Below are 22,995 nucleotides of genomic sequence, written 5' to 3'. Positions count from 1 at the left end.
GATTGTAAAAAGGTGGTTTTTGTAAGAAAACCCGTCATGCTATACATTTTCAGAAAGGTATTTAAAAGATCTTTCCAACGCGGCCAAGACATTGAAGATCTGACAACCCTATCAAAAGTTATAAGCACTTCAGAGTTATTTATGCACTTTTTGCATTTTGGATAGCACCCTTAATGTGATTTATATTTTAAGTAAAAAGAAGTATGCAGTAATTTTTCTAGTGCCCCAGACTATGCCTCTACACATTCATTTACAATTTAAATGATAATGGTTCCATTTTATAGCAGAAAATGTGAAAAACATGCAAAAAATTGAAAAAGTTACTGTAAAAACATGAAAAAATTAGATAGGCAAAATGTAATGATAGGAGGAGGTAGAGTAGGCCAAATACCACCAAAAAAAAAACATAAACTAATCAAGATAAATGCAAATTTCAACAATCGTGATTTCACAAATATAACGAAAGTTGCAATGAAAAGCAGACTAGAAAGCAGATGAATGTTTTTTTTTTGTGTTTCAATTCAATTGTGTTTTTATTAGAATTTAACTGTTCTGCTCCAGGATGTTACATTTGCAATTCAGAGATTTGGAGAACCTTTCAACTGAGATCAATTCATAAGCCTTTGCAGGGAGGATACATATTTCTACGTTTAGATTTTGCTAACTGGGTGTTCTTTTAGGGAAAATAATTTTTGAGAAAAAACCCTAGATCTATGTTTGGCTTAAAGACTAATATCACAGTTGTTGGCGGAGGAGTGCTTCGATGAGCGGATTCGTTGACATTCCACACGAAGTCCTGAAGGTTCTCGTTGCCCTTTCGATGCTTGCGTCGACGGTGTCGACGCCGGCCAGCTTGTGTAGATCGTCGGTCGGGTACCACGGGTCCAGGTTGTGCACCATCTTGAGCAGCTTATTCTGCTTCACCTGGAGTCGCTTACGGTGCGATTTGGCGCAGTTGCCCCAGACCGCAGCAGCGTAGGTCAGCATTGGACGGATGATGCACTTGACCACTAGCGACTTGTTCTTGATGCTCAGCTTCGACCGCCGATTCAGCAGGGAGTAGAGCGCTTTGGTGGACCGATCCACCTTCCCGATGATGTAGTTCACGTGCTTGTCGTACTTTAGCTTCTTGTCATGCACCACTCCCAGGTACGTGACTTCGTCGTCCCACGTTGCAGGCTGGCCGTTGACGCTGATCGATCTGCGGGGAAGGTACCGAGCAGCACGCCTCCTGGTGAAGAAGATGGACTGGGTTTTCCCAGCGTTCAGCTTGATGCGCCACTTCCGCTGAAACTCCTCGAGGTTGTTCTGTGCCGCTTGGAGGTGGGTGACGACGATCTTCGGGTCCTTGTCCGATGCCAAGTATGCAGTGTCATCCACAAAGAATGCGTACGACACTCCATCGATCATCGGCACGTCGGAGGTGAGGATTTTGTAGAGAGTCGGGCTCAGCACTGATCCTTGGGGCACGCCGAAAGGGATGTTGTGGACGGAGGAACGCTCGCCATTCACCGTCATGAATAATGTTTATGTTGGTATTTATTTATTTTTTATTTCTGATTTTAATAAAAAAAAACCTCTAGGGTAGCTGGGACAGTAATGAAAAATCATTTTTGAAAACGGTACAAAATTGGTAGCAGAAGGTTGATTAAAATATTGTAATGATATTGGTTTTGTTGTGATATTTATAAAATTAAAAGACCTTCGCTTTTTAGATTAATGATCGTTTATTACTACAAAGAATAAACCACTACTTTTACTTTGTATTTCCACATATGTTTCCCAACTTCAGCATGTAAATTTTTTCCTGCGTGGTTTTTCCTAGGGAATTACACCTGTAACGTGCGTGTGCTGTTTAGAGTTTGCCAGTACTTTCTACTTGATATTGTTTGTTTTCATGATGTAGTTATGTTTTATGTGTTCTTGTCTCTGCGCTATTTATACGATTAGGAAATGATATTTAACTTAGTAAAAGATGCCTTTGCAGGGAAGGGTTCACCGCACAGCTAATGAGTGTAATGCTTTAAATTAAATTATTGGAAATTTTACATTTCTTGGAAATTGTTGCGTATATCATGATTCGGTTTCCTCATTAAATATCCATTTATTGCTGATCGTATCATTAAGATTTTGCTTTTTTATATCGAGAAAAAAAATATAAATACAAAATATGCGAGCTTGGAGAAAAAAATCAATCCAAAAAACACACACCTAAAACTAAAACATAAAGTTGGAAAATACCACCGACAGTAAACCGAGAAATTATATTAAGTAAGCTGCTCCACACTGTGCTCTGATAAAACCTAAAAAAAATGAGGGGACGAGAGCAGGTTCGATCGCCCTAGCAGTGCGCCTGCAGGCTCGTCTCGCCAATCTCAATCGACGAATCGACCTCCTTCTTGACGTACTTTTTCCGCGGCGTTTTCTCCGCGTTTCCGTCCTGCTGCTTCTTGTGTTTGTACTTGCAGTGCAGCACGTGCTTGGAGATGCCAGTTTTGTTCTTGAACGGTTTGTTGCAGTGGTCGCAGATCAGGATGAGCCCGTCCATCTCGTGTGTCTTCTGGTGCTTGGCAAAGTTGGACGAGTCCGAGAAGCTCTTGCCGCACTGCTGGCACTTGTGCGGCTTATAGCCGATGTGGCGGTACGTGTGGGCGCGGTACTGGTCCTGGAATGGGGAGAGAGGGGGAGCATATGAAAACACCAGGCGGAAAAGTTGGACTCGTTCGAAACTTACCTTCCGCGCGAAAACCTTCCCGCACAGCTCGCAGCCAAACCCGGTAAAGTTCGGATCGTCCATCGCGTGCATCGAGCTGTGCCGTTTGAGGTCAAAGTTGCGCTCGAAACTTTTGCCGCAGGTGCCGCAAACGTGCGGCTTCGGGACGTTCTGCTGGTGGCGGCGGACGTGTTTGTGCAGATCGCCGGACGAAATGAACGCCAACGAGCAGCCCTCGTAGGGACACTTGAAGGGCCGAATGCCGGTGTGGATGCGCACGTGTCGGGTCAGATCTCCGGTTTGGGTGAAGGTGCGACCACAGTGGGGGCAGCTGCGCCGCTTCACGTCCTTGTGGACGAAGTTGACGTGATCCTGGGCGGCTTGACGCTCGTCGAAGACCGCTTCGCAAACGGTACAGGTAAACTGTGGCCCGTCTTCCGTCGGCAAGGTCACGATTTTGGCCCGCTCATACGGAGTTAACCCGTCCGTGTCTTCGGAGCCATCGGTCGCCAGCGGATCGGCCAGTTTTGAGTTTTGCTTGTTGCTCTTTCCTTGGCCATCGGGCAACCCGAGCAGGACGTTCGAATTGGGTGCTCCGGCCATGAATGCTGCCTGCTCAAGATATTTCACCACAAACACGTTGTCGAGCAACGGCTGCGAACCGCTGGCAGATTCGTCCGACTGAACCATCGTCGACGAAGCCGGCGAAGATGCCACGAACTCGTGCTTGATCTTCATGTCGGCGTCCGCGTTGATGGGAACATGCTTCTCCTTGCGTCGTCGAGTCTGCTGTTGCTGCTGCTGCTGCTTGGACTTGCCACTCGTCGACAGCTTGACCTCCGGGTACATTTGCAGCGTGTTGGGACTCGGAGTTGAGGGAGTTGCTTCCTGCTCTTGACGCAATCTAGCGACGCCATCCGCTTGTAGCTGCTGGCTGCTGTTGTCAGTCTTTTCGGTTTCGTTCACTGTTTCGCCCTCTTCCTGGCCAGTCTTTTCCAGCTGGAAATCCGCATACTCTTCCTCGACATCGTCCTGGCCCTCCCCACCCTGGATACCCTCGTCCAGCGTTTGCAGATTCGACAGAAAGTGAGCAATGTTGCTCAAATCGATCCCGTGGTAATTCATCAGATGCTTCTTGTACCACAACACGTGCTTAAAGGACATTACACATTTCGCGCACTTGATCACGCGACCGCCCTTTCCCTCTTCCGGGGCCTCCTCCTCCTGTTGAGTATTCTCGCTCTCCTGCTGCTCAGTCAAATCCTCTGGAATGTGTTCAACAACAGTCTCGCCGTCGTCGTCGTTTTCTTCTTGTGCTGGCAGCACCTCCAACACAGCAGCCTTGCTCAGCTGCTCGGCGCCTTCGTTCTCAATCCCGCTATCGCTTCCGGCCGGCGATGAGTCCTTGTCGTACGGTACAACCACCTCGTACACGACCTGCGCCTCTTCCTCCTCCTGCTGTTGCTGTCCAGGTAGCACGTCCGGCACGATCAGCTCACCTTCCGGCGGTGGATTGTCCTCTTCGCTGACCGACTCGGTGCGATCTTCCTGCTCGGTTTTCTCCGGAAGTGGTGCCGATTTGATGGTTTCCTCCTTGATTGGTTGTGTCAACTTTAGTCGCTTGCTTATTCGCTGCGACTGGTGGGTGGTGGGGTTTCGGGGTGCAGCTGGTTCTTCCTCTTCCGGTTGCGTCGGCGATTTGCGCTTTGTGCTTGGCGAGATTATGGCCGTTGGCTTTGCGGCAAGTGCGATGGACGCGACCTTGGCTGGTGTTTTTTCTAACGTAGGATCTATCAGATCTGAAAAAAAAAGATTTTTTTTTAAAATCATTAATACACTTCGTGGGTATTTTCCCGTTGAGGGAAACAAGCATTACTGCACTACATACTCAACAATCTCAAAACAATAGAATAGAGCAATTCTCTTAGATTTCGGCCAATTCGATTTTTTTTGTATTTTTTAATCCGATTGAAACTTTTTTGGTGCCTTCGGTATGCCCAAAGAGGCCATTTTGCTTCATTACTTTGTCCATATAATTTTCCATACAAATTTGACAGCTGTCCATACAAAAATGATATGTGAAAAATTAAAAATCTGTATCTTTTGAAGGAATATTTTGATCAATCTCAAGTCTTTTGCAAAGTTGTAGGTATGGAGGAAGTCAAAACTAAAACGTCAAAAGACTTAACGCGTTTGTTTTTTTTTTTGATGGCGCTTGCTTATAATTTACATGTTTCGGAATTATTTTTCAAGTGAGTGACTAACTAATGTGCAAAAGAACATGTTGCCGGTAGTTGGAAGCAATTTTATATCTTGAGCGCTTTTAAATCGTTGGCGCAAGTGAAAAGATATTAACCTCTCATCTTGCGTGTGGATGTGTGTGCCACCAAAATGGGTGTACCCCATTTGGCATAATGGACATTTGGCATAACGGGTTTTCAAGATGGACGTTTGGCATAATTGGTCCAAGACATCAGGGACGTTTGGCATAATGGACATTTGGCATAATTCGTTCAAAACCCATCAAGGACGTTTGGCATAATTTATGCTAGCTATTTTTTTCCTTTTCTAAGCACATAACTTTACTTTAAAAATGATTTTTGTTTTCAAGAAATCATTTAAATTTTTTAAAGCAATTTGCTCTTCTTTTATTTTAAAGCTAAAATAAGGTAAAATCTCTCAAAAAATGTGCAGTTTGTTTTTTTTTCAAAATTTTGCAATCATTGTTTTAATGCAATTTTTTCTTTTTTAATATTCATCCTTTATAAGGGATGTACATTTTTTCTTTCTTTAAATATTTGACAAATGAGTTATGAAATTTTCCCTTCTTTTATTTTAAATTCAACTTTTAGAAGGGAAAATCTCTAAAAACAATACTTTTTGAATATTTGACAATTAACTTCGATTATGAAATTTTTTATAACATTTATATTTATTTATATAAAATTAAACTTATGGAAGGAAAAGTAAATTTAAAGATTCACATTTTGACACTCTTTAAATGTTTGACTATCGCAAATTTTTTATGTTTTTCACCTACCTCTCTTAAAAATAACATTTGATCAGCATTTTTTTTTTGGGCAGTTGTCCCTTCTTTAAGATTAATATTGAATAAATAAAAGAAGGGAAAATTCCATAAACAACTTTATTGCAAAAATTAAATCAACAGAGAAAAAATGTGCAGAAATTATATAAATGTTTAAAGACAACATCTATAAGAGAATTTCCCTTCTTCAAGTTAAATATAAAAAATGATGGGAAAATTGAATAAAAAAACTTAATTGCAAAATATATAAAGAAAAGCAACATCGACATCCATTCACCCAAAATACAGGATCGAGAGTATAATTCCATCAAAATTTATAGAGAGCTCAATGCTAAACTCGATAGAATAATGGTACCAACTCCTGCAAAAAATTAATGCAAAACAATTAATTTAATTAATAAACACATTAAATCTGCAACAAGAGTCATACATCGAAATCTGACTACTCTTGTGTCACCAAGCTGCTGTGGCCAAGGCAGTTTAGTCATTGAGTTAGTCTATTAAAGGTCTCTGGTTCAGTTCCCGTAGAGAACACTTTTTTTTTGAAGGATGAACTTTTTCTTGAAAATGGACTCGAGGGCATAATTCTCTCGGTCATCTAGAACTATGTTCTCTGTGTCTGTGAATCTTTCCGCTAGTCTCGTGTCGGATGAGTGCTAAATTCGAAAAAGAAGGGAAAAATGTGAATTTATTTAGAGATTTCCTTCTTCAAGTAAAATTTTGACCAAAAGAAGGGAAAATTGTATTATAAAAGATCAATTGTCGAAAATTTGAAGAGGTTTTTCTCATCATGAATTTCATATAAAAGGGAAAATTTCATTTAAAAAAATACTGCTAATTATATTGAAAGGGGAAAAATCTTAAGCTAACAAGAGATATTTTCTTCTTTATACTAATTATTTAATAAAAAATATCAAAATTTCATTGAAAAGATTTATTGTGAATTATTCAAAAAGGAAAGAATTGACTATTGGGGAAAAAACATAGAGATACCTAATTTTTTATAGAAAAAAATGATAATCTCTTAAAGTAATATAAAAAAGGTAAAAAATATACATTTTCGTTCGTGAAAATGACAAATACTTAACAAAAAAAAAACAAGCTAGTAATAATTATGCCAAACGTCCATTATGCTAAACGTCCTTGATGGTTTTTGAACGAATTATGCCAAACGTCTATTATGCCAAATGTCCATTATGCCAAATGTCCATTATGCCAAACGTCCCTGATGTCTTGTACCAATTATGCCAAACGTCCATCTTTGGAGCTTTAATCGAGCATCAAACTCTTCATATGACAAACATAGGTGTTTGATCAGAAAGGGTATATTTCCCCTAGTGCCCATATTTGCCCATTTTTGATTTTTTGGAAAACTGAGAGAATTCTCTATATTTTACTTTTTTGTACTTTGTTGATACGACCATTAGGTAGTTGCTGAGATATTACCATGCAAAGATTAAAAACAGAAAAAAATATGTTTTCTGAGTCTCACCCAAACAACCTACCATTTTCTTATGTCGATATCTCAGCAACTGGTCCGATTTTCAATGTTAAAATATAAAACATTTGTGGAATTTTCCGATTTTCGAAAACAATATTTTCATTTTTTTTAATCAAGACTAACATTTCAAAAGGGCCAAACATTCAATATTACTGTTTAGTTCAGATGAAAACGCTTTTTATGAACTTTAATTTAGCGTTAAAGTGAGATGATATGCCAACATTAGAGGCACGATCGAATTAGATGCTGTTCCCCTGGCTTTAACGAACTCGATTTTTGTGACGCCACCGCCACCTCGATGGATAGAGCGAAAATCAGACACAAAGAATAATTCACACAAATTATCTTCCCTATTCAAGCAAGACCCCCTGTCACGAAACGACACAAAGGCAACACGTCACACTCACAAAAACGACCGTGCGTTTTCCACTGCTTACCCCAAGCTCATTTTATGCAATTAAATTGAGCTAACGTAATGTACGTAGACACGGTAGTCACGCACACGTTTATGAGGTAAAATAATGAAAAATTGTAGGTTGAAAACTCATGTAATTTCGTTTTTTATTAACTTTTCTCTAATTACCAACATGGAGTCCCGTGGTTTTTGACGCAACGTCATCCTAAATGCAGCTTCACCACAAACACCGACAAGAGGGGAACGCTCTTACACCTGGACAAGGTGAAACCACCCCAGGTAGAAACGCAACAACAACAATATCCTTCATCCCTCACCTTCGTCGTGGTCCAGACACAATTTCTCACCCTGCTGACCTGAACCAACATACAAAACGAACCCGCGCGAAGAAGAGCAACACCAAAAAGAGGCGATGTTTGCCGTGTGCATGTATTGGTGCGTTAAAAGAACCGTGCGACTCCATCTTGAATTTGGCTCGGAAATTTTTTCGTGTGCTCATTTTTCAAATTGTTGCTTTTTAAAATGTTTTAGTTGTTTTTGATTTTTTTGGCAAAGAAGGCTGGTTTAAGTGATGCATGATAGGGGTTGTCACACATTTTTCCAGGATAATTACAGCAAAATGACCCTCCCAATGCACTGTTTATGTAATGTTTCGCAACTTATGCCACTTACTTAGGAACATAGATGACCCAAAACGTTACGATTGAAATTTCCTACCACTTTATTAAACATTCCTCCGCTTCAAAAATGTTTCACCAAGGTTGAACAACCCAAATAGCCTTTGAAAAACTTCAAAAATCGCTCACCTTTTTCTGTCTGGCAATTTTCTCCATCGTTTTTCGGATCAATAACAACAGAACTGCTGCTGCTTGCTGCCACTGCTTCTGTCAAACGATGGGGACGGCCGTCATTTGCTGAATCCACCTCTTTGGCCACCCTCTCCTCCTGCCTCCCACCGGAATCACCAGCACCACCCACCGCTTCCTCCTCGGCTTGCTTTGTTTTTCTTGCCGTGACCGCTTCTGCTCCGTTGGCGTCCGATGCTTTCGCCGCCGACTTCGTGACGTCATCGTTTACCTTCCCCTGAACCTTCGCGGGTCCTGCCGCAACAGCGCCGGAAGTTCCCTTCGGCGGTCCCTTCTTGCCGTTCTTCTCGTCATCGTCCACTATTTCAACTGGGCCCACGTACAGCGTTTGCACCTCGTCGTCAAACTGGACCGTAATTTCGCTCAGGAACATGTCCAGCTCGTCCTGATCCGTTCCGGCGGACACGATCGGAGCCTTCCGCGGTCCCAAATCGGCACCTCCGCCGGTTAAAAACCCCGCAGCACCCCCGACCGCTGTTGTTGTTGGTTTCATCTTGGTCGTTGCCTTAGCAGCAGCAGCCGAAGTCGCCATTTCTTGCGAGACCCACGACGGCGATTTCTCCTCTCACCCCAAGAAGCAAAAAAAAAATGTTATTCCAAATTTCACACTCGATCTGCACTCTCTTCACTCAAAACGGTCTCGAAATTTCTTCCACATGCCCCCGGTCACCGGAAATACACTCCGAAGTAGGCGCTGGAATCGGTACGGCCGCGGAAAATCAAAAAACATCAAAACGCAACCAAAAAAAATGATGCGAAACCAAAAATGTTAAAAAAAAGATGAATGAACCGAATTCGAATGAAAACGGCGTCCCACACGCAACAGGTTGTCAGACGCGACTGATGAAAGGAACGAAAAATGCAAACGCCATCAGAGCTGCCAGCAGATGTATACAGACAAATCTGCGTGTTACAGATTTTTCAATCGCAAAAATTCAAGCTAAACATTGTAAATGGGTTAACTCACTGAAATAAATCTGGAAGCAACCGTAAATAAGTATTCTTAAAGTTTTTCCAAATCCAGAGTTTTTTTTTGAAAAGGACCAATAAACCATTGTCTTTCATATGTTTATAGGACCTAATCAAAAAAAACTCTAGAAATAAACTCCACCAAAATTTAGTAAATATTTCTTCATTAAACTTGTAATCTGTTGGTCGTGTGGCGTAGCATGAGGCGACAGACAGAGTAACTCTGCGATTGAACCCATGAAGTTGAACCGGTACCTGTGGAAGCTTTCGTCCTCAAGCAGTTCGATCGGCGGATACGTGCACCTCTTCCAGGCGGGTCAGCCGGGCCGCCTGAGGTTCAGCTTGTGCACGAAGCTGAACTTGCCACACTCCTTATAATTTAGGGCCGTATGCCGTTACCTTCCGGTGGAGGTGACACTCGTGGAACGAACCTAGGAGCGTTGGTTCTTGGTCGGACTCAATGACCCTTCAAAATGTGGTATTTAGTAAATATCCTCCGCATCCAGTTTCTTTTTTTTTTTCATCCCGTCAAAATTTCCACGCACAGTGCCACGCCTACCGCGACCGAAACTCCGCCCGTTGCTATGCGCGAGCAATGAAAAACATAAATAGCCGCGCGCGCTTGGCAACGCCCCCCTTGGTAACGAATCAACAAGCCGAAAAGGTATATACCCGAGTGCACCCCTACCAAACCCCTCATACCCAAACTGGAGATGGCGGCGTTCGGTTGTATATTCCTCAATCTAATACGCATCTTTTTCTCTTCTTTTCTAGCGCACCGCATGGGTGTCTGGCGGTCCCGGCCAGCACTGACCTATGATCCGGATGTCGAATCGGGCATCCGGGACGATGACGATGACTTGGCAGAACTCGCAGTGGCCTATTTCGGGCGGCTCAACGAGCTAGACCGCGCGTCAGTGGTTCACGAACCGAGATCGCTGGCGGAACTCGCTTTCGCAGCGATCCCGGTTACGGAACCACTCGACGATTGGACCTCTAATCAGGTTTACTATTTCGGACCTGCTGGGGTGATTCTGGAAACGGAATCACTCTCAGATCAAAATTCTTTAACTAACTATTTCGTTCCTAGCAATTCGATCGCATCCGTGGTGGATCCGGCACTGCCGGGTCCATCATGGGTTTTCCAAATTCCAAATCAAAACTATTTTGACCAACCCGTGGTTGATCCGCCGGAGTCGAATCCAACCTCGGCTATCAAAATTCCTCTTGAAATTGATTTGGACCTACCTGAGGTGGATTCGACTCCGCTGGATCTACCATCGGGAATCGAAATTCTCCCTGAAAACATTATTTTGGCACATCCAGCGGCAATTCCAACCGAGGAATTGTCCGCTAATCCAAATTTCAAAGTTGAAACTTTTGGCAACTGTCAAAGTCTCGGTAACCGTGGTTTACCACGGTTGCTGAGATTGCGATATTCTAAATTTTCAGTATTTTCAAAGTATTTAACTAGTTTTTGCGTTTGTTCGTTGGTTGCTATTCTTTTTTTTGTTGAGACTGTTTGAAATGTAGTCTAGTAACATTTTTGGCATGTTTTCAAAATTTTGCGTGACTTTGTAGTTTGTTGTTAGTTTGTTATAGCTGGTTTTATTCGCTTTTATTTTGTTTTTGTTTTTCCTCAGATGGACACCTCGCCACCTACCAGAACTGGAATACCTCTCAAAATTGGAAAACCAAATCTTTTTGGAAACACAGAGGTAATTGCATTTAGTAACACGGTTTGGTAATATTTATTCTAACCTATTTTTGAACGTTTATCTTCCTCAGATCAGTCGCTGCTTATCGGATTCATACGGTCCTCGACGGGAGATTGAAGGACGAGGTTCGGTTAAAGATGTCGGAGGTGGAGCAGGAGGAGCATGAAGATGATTTTTTTTGTTTATAATGAATTGTAATTTGCATTTATTGTAATGAAATACATTTTTTGTAAACGATATACAGTAGTTTTTATTTGGATAGATTGAAAGAAATTACTTTTTTTTATTCAAAAATAAACGACTGATTGGGACTTTTCAGGAAAAAATAGGTGACACATTCCGCCGTGACGTTGCAACGCTTTGACTTTTCTTTTTTCAGTATTTCGGCTGTAACTCAAAAAATACTTAAAAAAGGTATATATGTTATTACAGATTCGGAAAGGGCATTAAATTTCCTATAAGAAGCAGTATTGAAACATTATTTTAGGCAAATATTTTATTTTTGAGAGGGGAATATGTAGCGTGACGTTACAACGTGTGACTTTTTCTCAATCCTGACCCAATTTATGTTTTGCCATTAACTCTGCTCTGTTAAACGGCAAATTTTGAGTTCTTCTTCCATTTTTAATGTAAAATTGACTAACAAATCGAATGCAATCATTAGTTTTTCGAAAAAATCAAACCTCGATTTTTAAAGACCACTTACATTTCGTGACGTTGCAACGCTCTGTTTTTGAAAACAGGGTTTTTCGTTGCGTTGCAACGTCACGAAATTTTAGTTTCAAAATAAATCATAGTTTTTGTTAGTTTGAACAACTTTAGGTTAAGATTTTATTATAAGACATTAATACACAGTACAAGGACATGTGAATTGACTGGCCCGCCCATGTAAGACCCCCTCCCCCCCCCTCCCCCTATACCGCTTTCACAGTAGCAGTACGATTTACGCAGTTTTCCAATGCGTTTCAAAGTAAAAATAAATATTTGTATTATTCCATTATCACGAAGGACACCCCCCCCCCCTCTCCCCTTCACTATCCATGTAATGGGACGTCCATGCATTACGTAACGGGGTAATACCAAGGGGGGGGGGGGTCCAAGATTTATACAAAAAAAAATATCGGAAATGTATTACCAGGGGGTGGAGGGGGTCTAAAAATATAAATGTTTTGTTACGTAATGCAAGAACGCTCCCTTAATATTTTAATGGTTTTGAGCAATTTACAAAACACGTGGAAGTTTTAGAAGGGAGGAAAGGAGCTTCAAGTTTTCAGGATGGCTGAAATTTATGAATAAAGTGCCCATATCGTTTGTTGATGGCCCCTTAGGAGTGATCTGCAAACAACGTAACTTATTTTGTTGACTTTTGTGCTTTTTAAATAAAATTTGAGGAAATAATAAAACTGTTTACCTGCGCAACATAACATATTTAATTGCGAACAACTAAACGATGCATACAACTAATTTAGGTAAGGGTTCGTTCAACAACAAAGTGACAAAAGTTTGTAAAAAAAAAACAATCGAATCACGTGATTTTTATTGTTTAGTGAATTTTATTGTAATTTGGCCTAGGTAAGGGTGTGGGATAAAAAAATCGTTGCGTTGTATGAGAATGAACCCTCACGTAAATCAGTTTATCATAAAGGGGCCATTCAGTTACCACGTGATTACTTTTAAGAAAGTTTTAGAATTTTTACCCCTGGTCTATCGGTCTATTTTGATTTGTTCAACAAGTTTCATAAAATATCTACTTTTATTCGAGTTGCATACAAACTTAAGTAACGGAATTTGTAAATGACCCATGTACAATTCTTCTGTAAATATGTTCGGAATCATTTTATAAAAAATATATAATATTTAGTATCCTTTTATTTTCAAAAACCAACTACGCATACACCTTTTTTTCCATGTGACTAATATGATTTAAAATTTCGTGACGTTGCAACGCAAACTTAAACCTGTTGAAACTTTGGATCTAGACAACCAATTTAGTCGCTCTAGGTTGCATTTGAAAGCTCTTTCCAAGTACAAAGAGCATCCAAAATATCAAAATGATTGAATGTTTAGTTTTTTGTTGACATAAACAACTGTCCCTTTTTCGTGACGTTGCAACGCAATAAAATGGTAAACTTACACTAGTTTGAAAAAATACTTAACTTAAGATAAAATACAAATCCATGACATTTCCGTTTAGTACATCTAAAAACCTACAAAATGCAATCAAAAGAATAATTTTTGGATTTTATTTCGCTGAAAACCAGGAGTTTTTAGAAAAATGTTTTAATACGATGATTTTATCACGAATTGATGCATAACTTAACCAACTTGTACAAAATTATATTCAAATGATCAATTAATGAAAACCATGATTTTTGAAGCTTCAAGTAGTCTAGAATCGAGGAAAAATATCCAAATAGCTCATACACGCTTTTCAAAAATTCATCCCAAGGTGTACATTGCCGGAGAATGTGTCATTGGTATTTTCAATATTAAAAATGGAAAATTTTGATCACCTAATTAAAAATAGAAAAATTTAAAATCAAGCACAACTATTTATTGATAAGGTACATACTCGTATAAAATGTCTTGAACAAAAATAATTGGATTTAAAAAAAAAGTTTGATAGTTTTTCATTGTTTCTGGAGTCATTTTTGTTATTACAGTGCCCTCTCGCTTTTGGCAACACGACTTTATTTCAAGTGGCACCGACGAGTGCCGCACTCGTCGGGTGCCAGTTTCGGTTCAAACGAACGACATTTGTTAGTGTGCGTGGAACTCGTATGAAACTGAAAAAATATCGAGTGCGGCACTAGAGCTATCTAAGCCCGATCTCACACACACTAGCACACCATTTGTTTTGCTGGCTGGTACAAAATTTAACCTCACTTTTTTCGTGTACGTACACGCAATACATGCGCACGGAGATAACTCTCTAGAGTATCAGTTCCAAGATGGCGGCGAAACTCGTGCGGAACTAGCGCGAGTTTCTTCAAAGAAAAAACACTTTGACAGCTCTGAGTGCGGCACTCAGTGCCGAACTAGCCATCAAACGAACGTACCATTAATTTCTCTTCTAAATTGTTGATCGAAACCGCACGCTATCAAAACAAACGTTTGGTCGCTAGTTGGTCGTCGGTTTGGTGGTGTGTGTGAACTCCGTGTAAAAGGTGTGTCAAACTAAATAGTTGGTGTCAAACCATCGGGGTTTGAGTGTATTTTTTAGCAAGCAAAAACGGTTGAAAAAATCGTGTTGCCAAGAACGGAATGGCACTGTACTCAAAATAAGTGCCAGTTTAGGAGTGTTGATCCAATAGTCTGATCAACAATTAAAATTTAATGTTCTTTTCAAATTAAAACACACTGTTTTTTTGTCGTACAATGATTTATTTATATATATATTATATAATAGTTTAATCTGTTTGCCTTAATAATCTTGATGTCAGAGTGTGTATTTTCAACGGTTAATGTTATATTTTGTTAATTTGCTGTTGCTGTTGTTGTTGTTCAGTATTTAGGTAGTAATAGCATATTTATTTGTCCTTAACGTAAATGTTTTTTTTTTTACTTTTTTTTCCTTCTCTGCAAATTCGCTATCCATAAGTTATAATCGAAAGCTTACAACTGATGTGAATGGTGCAGTAGCGCGAATAAAAACTTAAAATTAGAACGCATTGTTTTAAAAAGAAACGAATCAAAGAGTGTAAATTAAAAATTTGTAACTCGTTTACGGTTTCGACATTTCGAAGCTGGGTTGTTAAAATGTGTGTGTGTGTTTTTGTTGTGATTGGGTGAATATAAATAACGATTTCAGTGTGCGACAGAACGTTTGCTCCTAGAACCTACGGTGAGGGGGTGGTGGGAAATTAGCATTATTTGTTTTGTATTTATGTATTAAAAGGTTTATTTTGTTGCATGAACTTAGACGTAATACTCTGCGTGGGTGTGTTTGTGATAAGTTCGTAAACATAAATTAAACTTTTTCTCCGTCATTTTGGCTGGGCTCAACTTGTTTGGGAAAGACTTTGCGACTTTGCTACGCCTCTGGTCCGCCGGAAGGTGTTGCCTGCTGTAATTTCATGTAAAATGTGGGTTCAATGCAAGTCAACTTATCTTTAGATAAAATCAAATACATACTAATAAACACTAATATGGCTTACGATCTACGGGTTTTACTAGTAAAACAGAACTTTGTTTTTTTTCTTTGCTTTGTTCTTGCCTGCTCAACCAATGCCTAAACGAGGAGTACTTCCAAGAGGATGGTGACGATCGATTTGTTTTTTTTTTCTTTCAAAGTGTTTCATAGCACGATCCTCCCTGCTAGCAACTAAACACTGTTTGTCTTACCAATATTCGACTATTCAACAACACGCGGTTGTGGGAGACTTTCTAACTTGATCTGTGGTGGTGGTGCGCTTGCTAACGCGCGTTCTAACGTACTGAGAAAATTGTTCTGTAGTGTGAATATTTTACGTTACTTGGTAGCAAACTTGCTGCGCTACCAATCTACGGATCTCTTTGTAATTTTTTGTGTGTGAGTGAGTGGGAGTAATTACGTTACGTTAACAATTCAATCTCTCTTGCAAGGTTTTAAATCTGGGATTTTGGGATGTGAGTAAGGCTTCCTTCTGCGCCGTCTCACTGGAAGCAAACGTGGTTGTCCACTTTTTGTGCCGAGCTGAACCTGTGGAAAATTGAAAAGAAGATTGATTAGTGGTGGGACGAGTTCGCCAAAGAACGTTAAAACTTACGTCTTCTTGCATAAATTGCACGAAAAGTTAGCGGAACCGCTGGCAACACTGGGCGGCAGTGCAACGACTGCGGCAGCAACAAACGGAGCGGCAGATGGTTCTGAAAGAGATGTTTTTTGAAGATGAAGGTTTGTGTCTGTTGAAGATTTAAAGCTCTTACCACCGGGCTTGATCGAGTGGTGCTCTTCGCGATGATTTTCGAACGTTTTCTTGTACGCAAACGACGCCGGACACAAGTCACACTTGAACTGCTTCTCGCCCCTGTGATAGGTCTGGATGTGCGAGTTAAGTTGTGCTGTTCAGGAGGAAATAATAAAATTAGTGACAAACAGCAAGACTTGGGGGGTTTAGTTCAGCGGCACTTACATTTCTGCTCAAACAGCTCCGAACAGAAGGTGCACACAAAGTTCCGCTCGATCGCGTCCCCGATGGCGTCCTCCTGCTGGTTGTCGTGGTTCGTGCGGATGTGGCGCACCAGATGGCCGCTGTACTCGAACCGGTAGAAGCAAATCTTGCACTCGAACGGCTTCTCCTTGGCGTGGTGCAGCTGCATATGCTGCTTCAGGTTGCACGAGTACAGGAAATCCTTCTTGCACAGCTCGCACACGATTTTGCCCTTGGCCGGTGTCGTCGAGGCGCCCGGTTCGGCCATGTCGTAAACGGAACTGTCGTTAGCAATGCCGCCGGTCGGAAGACTTCTCCTGGTTTGTGGAAGCGACGACGACGTGTCTTGCGGTTGGTTGTAGCGCATGCTAAAGTCGAGATCATGGTCAAAGTTGTCCTCCAGCACCAACTCCAGGTTCGAGCCGTCAAACAGCGGATCGGTATCCTCCATCGTGTCGGGGAAGTCCTGTAGCATCATGTCCAGCCCGGACCCAAACAGCGAATGGTCGGCCTCGATGACCTGGCCACTGGAGCTAGTGGAACTGCCAGCGTGCGTCAGCATGTGCGCCTTCAGTTCGTACGCATCGTTAAACAACCGCGTACAAACCCGGCACTTGAAGACTTCTCCCGTCGAGGAGGAGGACGACGCCGACGGGTAAATGCCACCACCACCGCCGTCTTCCCGTTTGATCTTCCGGCCGCTGCCGGCGCCACTGTGCGTCTTCAGGTGCCAGGTGAGCGAGCGCTGCTTGACAAAGTTCATCGGACATACCGGGCACTGGTACACTTCGGACCCATCTGGGTTAACCGTCGGTGTCGTGATCTTTGCCGGCAGCTCGTCCGCGTCGGCCTCTTCGGCTGCAAGCTCGTCCGGGTGGTTGTTGGCCTTGTGACGGAGCATGTGACCCTTGAACTCGAACCGATACCTGTGGGAAAGGGCTAAATTAGCGACTCTGAAACGCAACGCACCGCGCCCGAAACCAACCTGCAAATGTTACACTCAAACGGCTTATCCTTGGAGTGATGCATCTGAATGTGCTGCTTCAGCTGGCACGAGAACTTGAACACCTGAGTTGAAAAAGAATAACGTTAGAGAACCTCGCCTAGTCAGCCAGAGCTACATGAAGAAGTTACCTTCGCGCACAGTTTGCACTTTTTGTCGCTGTCGTCCGTGAGTATCTTCTTGGCGGACTGCGTCTCCTGCTTGGTGACCTTCATCCGCTCGATGTGCGTCTTGAGATGCTCGATCAGCTGGTCCTCGCGCTGGAAGGTGGCCGCGCAGACGACACACTTGTTTCTCTTTGGTGGACCAACGCCCTCGCCGGACTGTTTGTCACCGGCTTCGCTGCCGACGCCGCCACGATTCACCGGCATCAGCCCGACTACGGCCGGACTCATCTCGTCCGGTTCGGCGAGTTCCTCCGCGTTGAAGCTTTCGTCCTCGAGCAGCTGAATCGACGGATCATCCTCGGCGGACACGCGCTCCTCTTCCAGATGGGTCAGCTCGTGCCGCTTGAGGTTCAGCTTGTGCACGAAACTGTAGTGGCACTTGCCACACTCGTACGGTTTGCCCGGCTGATGATGTAGGGCCGTGTGCTGCTGCAGCTGGCTGCGGAACGTAAACACCTTCTGGCAGAGGTGACACTTGTGGTGCTCGCCCGAACGAACCCAGGACCGTTTCTTCTTGGCCGGGGGCGTTTCTTCATCCGGCTGGAGCGGGTCGGTCGCCGGTCGAACTCGATGACCCTTCAAATGCTGGTAGTAAGCATCCTCCGAATCCAGTTTCTGCGAAACAAAAAAAAAATCCCGTCAAAATTTCAACGCACAGCGCAACGCCTACCGCTACCAAAACTCCGCCCGTTGCTATGCTATGCGCAATGAAAAACATAAATAGCTGCGCGCGCGCTTGGCAACGCCCCCCTTGGTAACGAATCAACAAGCCGAAAAGGTATATACCCGAGTGCACCCCTACCAAACCCCTCATTCCCAAACTGGAGATGGCGGCGTACGGTCGTATTCTACTATTTCTAATTCGCAATTTCTTTTCTCTCTTTCTAGCGCACCGCATGGGTGTCTGGCGGCCCCGGCCAGCCTTGGCCTATGACCCGGATGTCGAATCGGGCATCCGGGATGATGACGATGACGATGACCTGGCAGAACTCGCAGTGGCCTATTTCGAACGGCTCAACGAGACAGACCGCGCGTCGGTGGTTCACGAACCGAGATCGCTGGCGGAACTCGCTTTCGCAGCGATCCCGGTTACGGAACCACTCGACGATTGGACCTCTAATCAGGTTTACTATTTCGGACCTGCTGGGGTGGTTCTGGAAACGGAATCACTCTCAGATCAAAATTCACTCACTAACTATTTCGTTCCTAGCAATTCGATCGCATCCGTGGTGGATCCGGCACTGCCGGGTCCATCATGGGTTTTCCAAATTCCAAATCAAAACTATTTTGACCAACCCGTGGTTGATCCGCCGGAGTCGAATCCAACCTCGGCTATCAAAATTCCTCTTGAAATTGATTTGGACTTACCTGAGGTGGATTCGACTCCGTCGGATCTACCATCGGGAATCGAAATTCTCCCTGAAAACATTATTTTGGCACATCCAGCGGCAATTCCAACCGAGGAATTGCCCGCTAATCCAAATTTCAAAGTTGAAACTTTTGGCAACTGTCAAAGTCTCGGTAACCGTGGTTTACCACGGTTGCTGAGATTGCGATATTCTAAATTTTCAGTATTTTCAAAGTATTTAACTAGTTTTTGCGTTTGTTCGTTGGTTGCTGTTCTTTTTATTGTTGAGTCCGTTTGAAAAGTAGTCTAGTAACATTTTTGGCATGTTTTCAAAATTTTGCGTGACTTTGTAGTTTGTTGTTAGTTTGTTATAGCTGGTTTTATTCTCTTTTATTTTTGTGTTTGTTTTTCCTCAGATGGAAACCTCGCCACCTATCAGGACTGGAAAACCAAATCTTTTTGGTAACACAGAGGTAATTGTATTTAGTAACACGGTTTGGTAATATTTATTCTAACCTATTTGTTTTACGTTTATCTTCCTCAGATTTGATCGCTGCTTATCGGATTCATTCGGTCCTCGACGGGAGATTGAAGAACGAGCGTCGGATTGGAGCTGTCGGAGGTGGAGCAGGTGGAGCATGAAGATGAAGTTTTTGTTTTTAATGAATTGTAATTTGCATTTATTGTAATGAAATACATTTTTGTAAACGATATACAGTAGTTTTTATTAGGAAAGAATGAAAGAAATTACTTTTTTTTATTCAAATCTGGAGTTTTTTTTGGAGATTTTTTTGAAAAGGTTCAATAAACCAAATTTTGAGTTTTTGCTTTTTGGGTGTTTTTCAATACCCCTGACTCAAGGCGGATTCAAAAACACCCAAAAAGCAAAAACTGGAATTTGGTTTATTGGACCTGACCTTTTCAAAAAAAAACTCCAGAAATGTAAACGACTATCACAGAGCATTCTCACTTAAATAAAAACGTTACTTAATCCACCTTTAGGTGGTTAGTGCCTTCCTCTCATTCATATATTGAATATTGCATCATTTCCCCTTAACACGTATAACAATTTAAGCTTCATTACTCATTTCTAGGCTTAGTGATTTTTCACGCTCGAAAAATGCAAATTTCACGGGGAGCTCAATTTCAAAACACCAAATTTCACGCAAATTTCGCGGAACTTGAAAAATGTTAAAATAACTCTGAAAATTCTAAGTTTAAATCACAAAAACTACTTTTTATGCTCCATTATATAATATTCTTCAATAAACTAAAAATATCTTCACTTAATTTGAATGCGACACAAAAATAAATTCTCCTAATTTTCAAAAAAAAAATCCTCCTGGTTTATGGATGGGCTCTTGAAACAAAAAGTAGGGCACGCGTATTCTCATTCACTGAACTGCTCTTTTAATATTTGACTTATAAAGCTTAAATGTTTTCGCTAATTTGCTTCTGTTATATAATTATATATCAAAGCAAGATATAACAATCTTGCCCAGTCAAAATGAGTAAAATAATTTGAATTTTCTGCGACATTTAGCCCAGTGAGCATATTTTTTAAGGGTTTTAGCTCACTTTTCAAAAACTAAATTTAAAATCAATTTGCAATTATAATATTATTTTTAACAAAATTGAAATGTTAATTCAAAATGAGAAAAGAAAACAAAAAAAAAATATTTTTTTAACTTTCACAGGAATCATCCACCCAAATAAACAAACAACGTTAAAATTAAACAGGCCTAAAAAAATTGATATGTTATTAAAATGTGAGTCCAAAGATGAAATAATACTCTACATTTTATTTTGAATAAAACATAGCTTGATTCTTTTAATTTCTTTCAAAACTATACCTTTAAAATTAAATAGCAGAATAGTGTTAGATACAGCGAATGAAAATATTATTAAATTTAGTTATTTTTTAAAAATAACTAAAAAATCTGAACATGTCTTCAAATGGTTCATATCAACTTGACATACATATATATTTAAGATCTTTTAATTGAAAACTAATAAAATTTAATTAAATAGTCTTTTTGGATGAAATATTGATTAGGTTTTTATTAAAAAAAAAATGAATTGAAAAAAAATGATAAATTTTACGAATTTCACGCCGTCCACGAAATCGTCAAAAATCACTAACCATATATAAGTAATTAAACCAGGGTATTCACTCGCTTAATTCTACAATAGTTCATGAGATTATTTTTATTCCTTTTTGAGTTTGATAAATTATTTTGGGAAAAATCGTTACATTTTTACACAAACATAAAATTTCACGGGATTTCGCGGAAAAAGTCTAATTTCGCGGATTTCACGCTGTCCGCGAAATCGTGAAATTTCACTAACCCTACTCATTTCTTTCAATAGGGGTTACAGATCTTCAATCTTTTTGGCTCATCGATGAGGTATTTTGATAACCTACCCAACGATAATTCGCATGATAAATCCAGACCGAGATCCAGACAATATTTTTATCAAAATATCTGAGACCCGTTTGCAAAATAGGGGAAAGTGGGGCAAGTGTAACGAGCTAAGGAAATGCTCGTTAAAACCCATTAAAAACGTTGAAAAATCTGTCGGATTTTTTATATTAATCATATTCCAGGTCTTAACTAAGACTTTGATAGAACAAGTTTTTAAAAACGTTACTTAATCCACCTTTAGGTGGTTGGTGCCTTCCTCACATTTAGAGCGTATCCAAAATAGATACAAAAGAGTGGACCTTTCGGTGTTCTATGATTCATTTATCATACCATCAAATTGGGTAGTCAGATCTTCATAATTCAGGGCTCTTATGTGCTTATAACTTTTGATAGGGTTGTCAGATCATCAATCTTTTGAACTCTTTTAATTACCTATCCAACGACAGGTCGCATGATAGATCCGGACAATGTTTTTGATAAAATATCTGAGATCCGGCCTCTAAAACGTTCATAAATAACACGTAAGTGCTTATAACTTTTTATAGGGTTGCCAGATCTGCAATCTCTTGAACTCGTTGGAAAGGTCTTTCGAATAACTTTCTAAAAATGTATAACATGACGGGGTTTCTTACAAAAACCACCCTTTTTACAATCTTCCGAACTTTTTTCGAAATCGTTTTTTCAACATAACTTTTGAAGTACTTTACTAAACTTCATAATATTAACTAGGGTCTTGTGGGACCCCAAGACGGATCGAATGAGACCAAAACGGTCAAAATCGGTTCAGCAAGTGCCGAGATAATCCAGTGCAAATTTTTTTGATCAACATCCCACCACACACACAGACATTTACTCAGAATTTGATTCTGAATCGATATGTATACATGAAGGTAGATCTAGGAGGTCAAATTAAGAATTTCGTTTTTCGAGTGATTTTATAGCCTTTCCTCAGTAAGGTGAGGAAGGCAAAAAACTAAACAATCACACCACGCTTTAAAATAGTTCTTTCATCAAAATTTTTAAAAAGAGCGAAAGAGCCGTTCAAAAGATCCGCTCATCGAAAAAAAACGTTGCTTAATCCACCTTAGGGAGCGTTCTTTTATTACGTAACGCGAAAAATCGGACTTTTAGAACCCCTCCCCCCCCCTCGTAACAAAATTTCCATACAAATTTTAAAAATTTTGTATGGAGCGTAACACGGCCTCCGACCCCCCCTCTCCCCCTACTGCGTTACGTAATAAAAGAACGCTCCCTTAGGTGGGTGGTGCCTTCCTTACATTCATAAAGTTAATTCGTGCTTGCCATTTCATTAGGGCACATAACTTTTTTGACCAAGAGTGTGTCCCTTTCACACCTTATGAAAACTGTCATTTTAGTGAAAGGGATGCACTATTGTTTACAAAAATCAGTGCTGTTAAACGTTTAAATTAACGACGTTTAACTTAACGGAATCGTTAAAAGTTAACCTAAACGTGAACGCGAACGGAGCCTACGTTGATCTTAACGAGAACGCGAACGGAACACGTTAATTAACGCCGTTAATTAACGTCGTTAATTAACGCGTTAATCCTTCTGAGGCCCCGACTTTGAAGGCCTGTATCTCCCAAACGGTAACATCTAGCGGGTTACTTCCAGTTGCATTTTACGGGCATTAACTGTGACTATGAGTTCCCGGTGAGGTTATTTGTCCA

At 41.0% G+C, this 22,995-nt stretch overlaps 3 protein-coding genes across 6 annotated transcripts in view; 1 reads left to right on the top strand and 2 right to left on the bottom strand.

The window, feature by feature from the left end:
- The window catches only part of LOC120427543 (zinc finger protein 628-like), an 84,412-nt gene extending 64,870 nt beyond the window's left edge, over positions 1-19,542 (top strand). For 2 of the 4 annotated variants that reach the window (XM_039592417.2, XM_039592415.2), the window contains 2 exons: positions 11,154-11,228; positions 11,299-11,438. In XM_039592417.2, coding sequence (XP_039448351.1) covers positions 11,154-11,228; positions 11,299-11,394 — 171 coding nt within the window. In that variant the 3' untranslated portion in view covers positions 11,395-11,438. Of the gene's footprint in view, positions 1-11,153; positions 11,229-11,298; positions 11,440-19,294; positions 19,352-19,422 lie in introns of those variants that run through there. The other 2 variants (XM_052707874.1, XM_039592416.2) reach the window with 2 other exon arrangements.
- LOC120427541 (zinc finger autosomal protein-like) lies at positions 1,912-9,398 on the bottom strand. Its single transcript, XM_039592409.2, has 3 exons — positions 8,482-9,398; positions 2,735-4,512; positions 1,912-2,665 (listed from the first exon to the last, which is right to left on the bottom strand). The coding sequence occupies exons 1-3, from the start codon at positions 9,071-9,073 to the stop codon at positions 2,342-2,344; spliced, it is 2,694 nt and encodes an 897-aa protein (XP_039448343.1). The 5' UTR covers positions 9,074-9,398; the 3' UTR covers positions 1,912-2,341.
- Positions 14,723-22,995, bottom strand: part of LOC120427533 (zinc finger protein 91-like) — a 31,921-nt gene continuing 23,648 nt past the window's right edge. The window contains exons 2-7 of the mRNA XM_052707871.1: positions 17,495-18,145; positions 17,346-17,428; positions 16,343-17,286; positions 16,137-16,271; positions 15,977-16,076; positions 14,723-15,909 (exon numbers count right to left, since the gene is read on the bottom strand). Of these exons, the coding sequence (XP_052563831.1) occupies positions 15,864-15,909; positions 15,977-16,076; positions 16,137-16,271; positions 16,343-17,286; positions 17,346-17,428; positions 17,495-18,145 (1,959 nt within the window). The 3' untranslated portion in view covers positions 14,723-15,863. The remainder of the gene's footprint in view (positions 15,910-15,976; positions 16,077-16,136; positions 16,272-16,342; positions 17,287-17,345; positions 17,429-17,494; positions 18,146-22,995) is intronic.

This window comes from Culex pipiens, chromosome 2 (assembly GCF_016801865.2).
Source record: "Culex pipiens pallens isolate TS chromosome 2, TS_CPP_V2, whole genome shotgun sequence".
NCBI classification, from domain to species: Eukaryota; Metazoa; Arthropoda; class Insecta; order Diptera; family Culicidae; genus Culex; species Culex pipiens.
The sequence above is the reverse complement of the archived record's forward strand: the minus strand, read 5'-3'. Positions and strand labels throughout refer to the sequence as shown.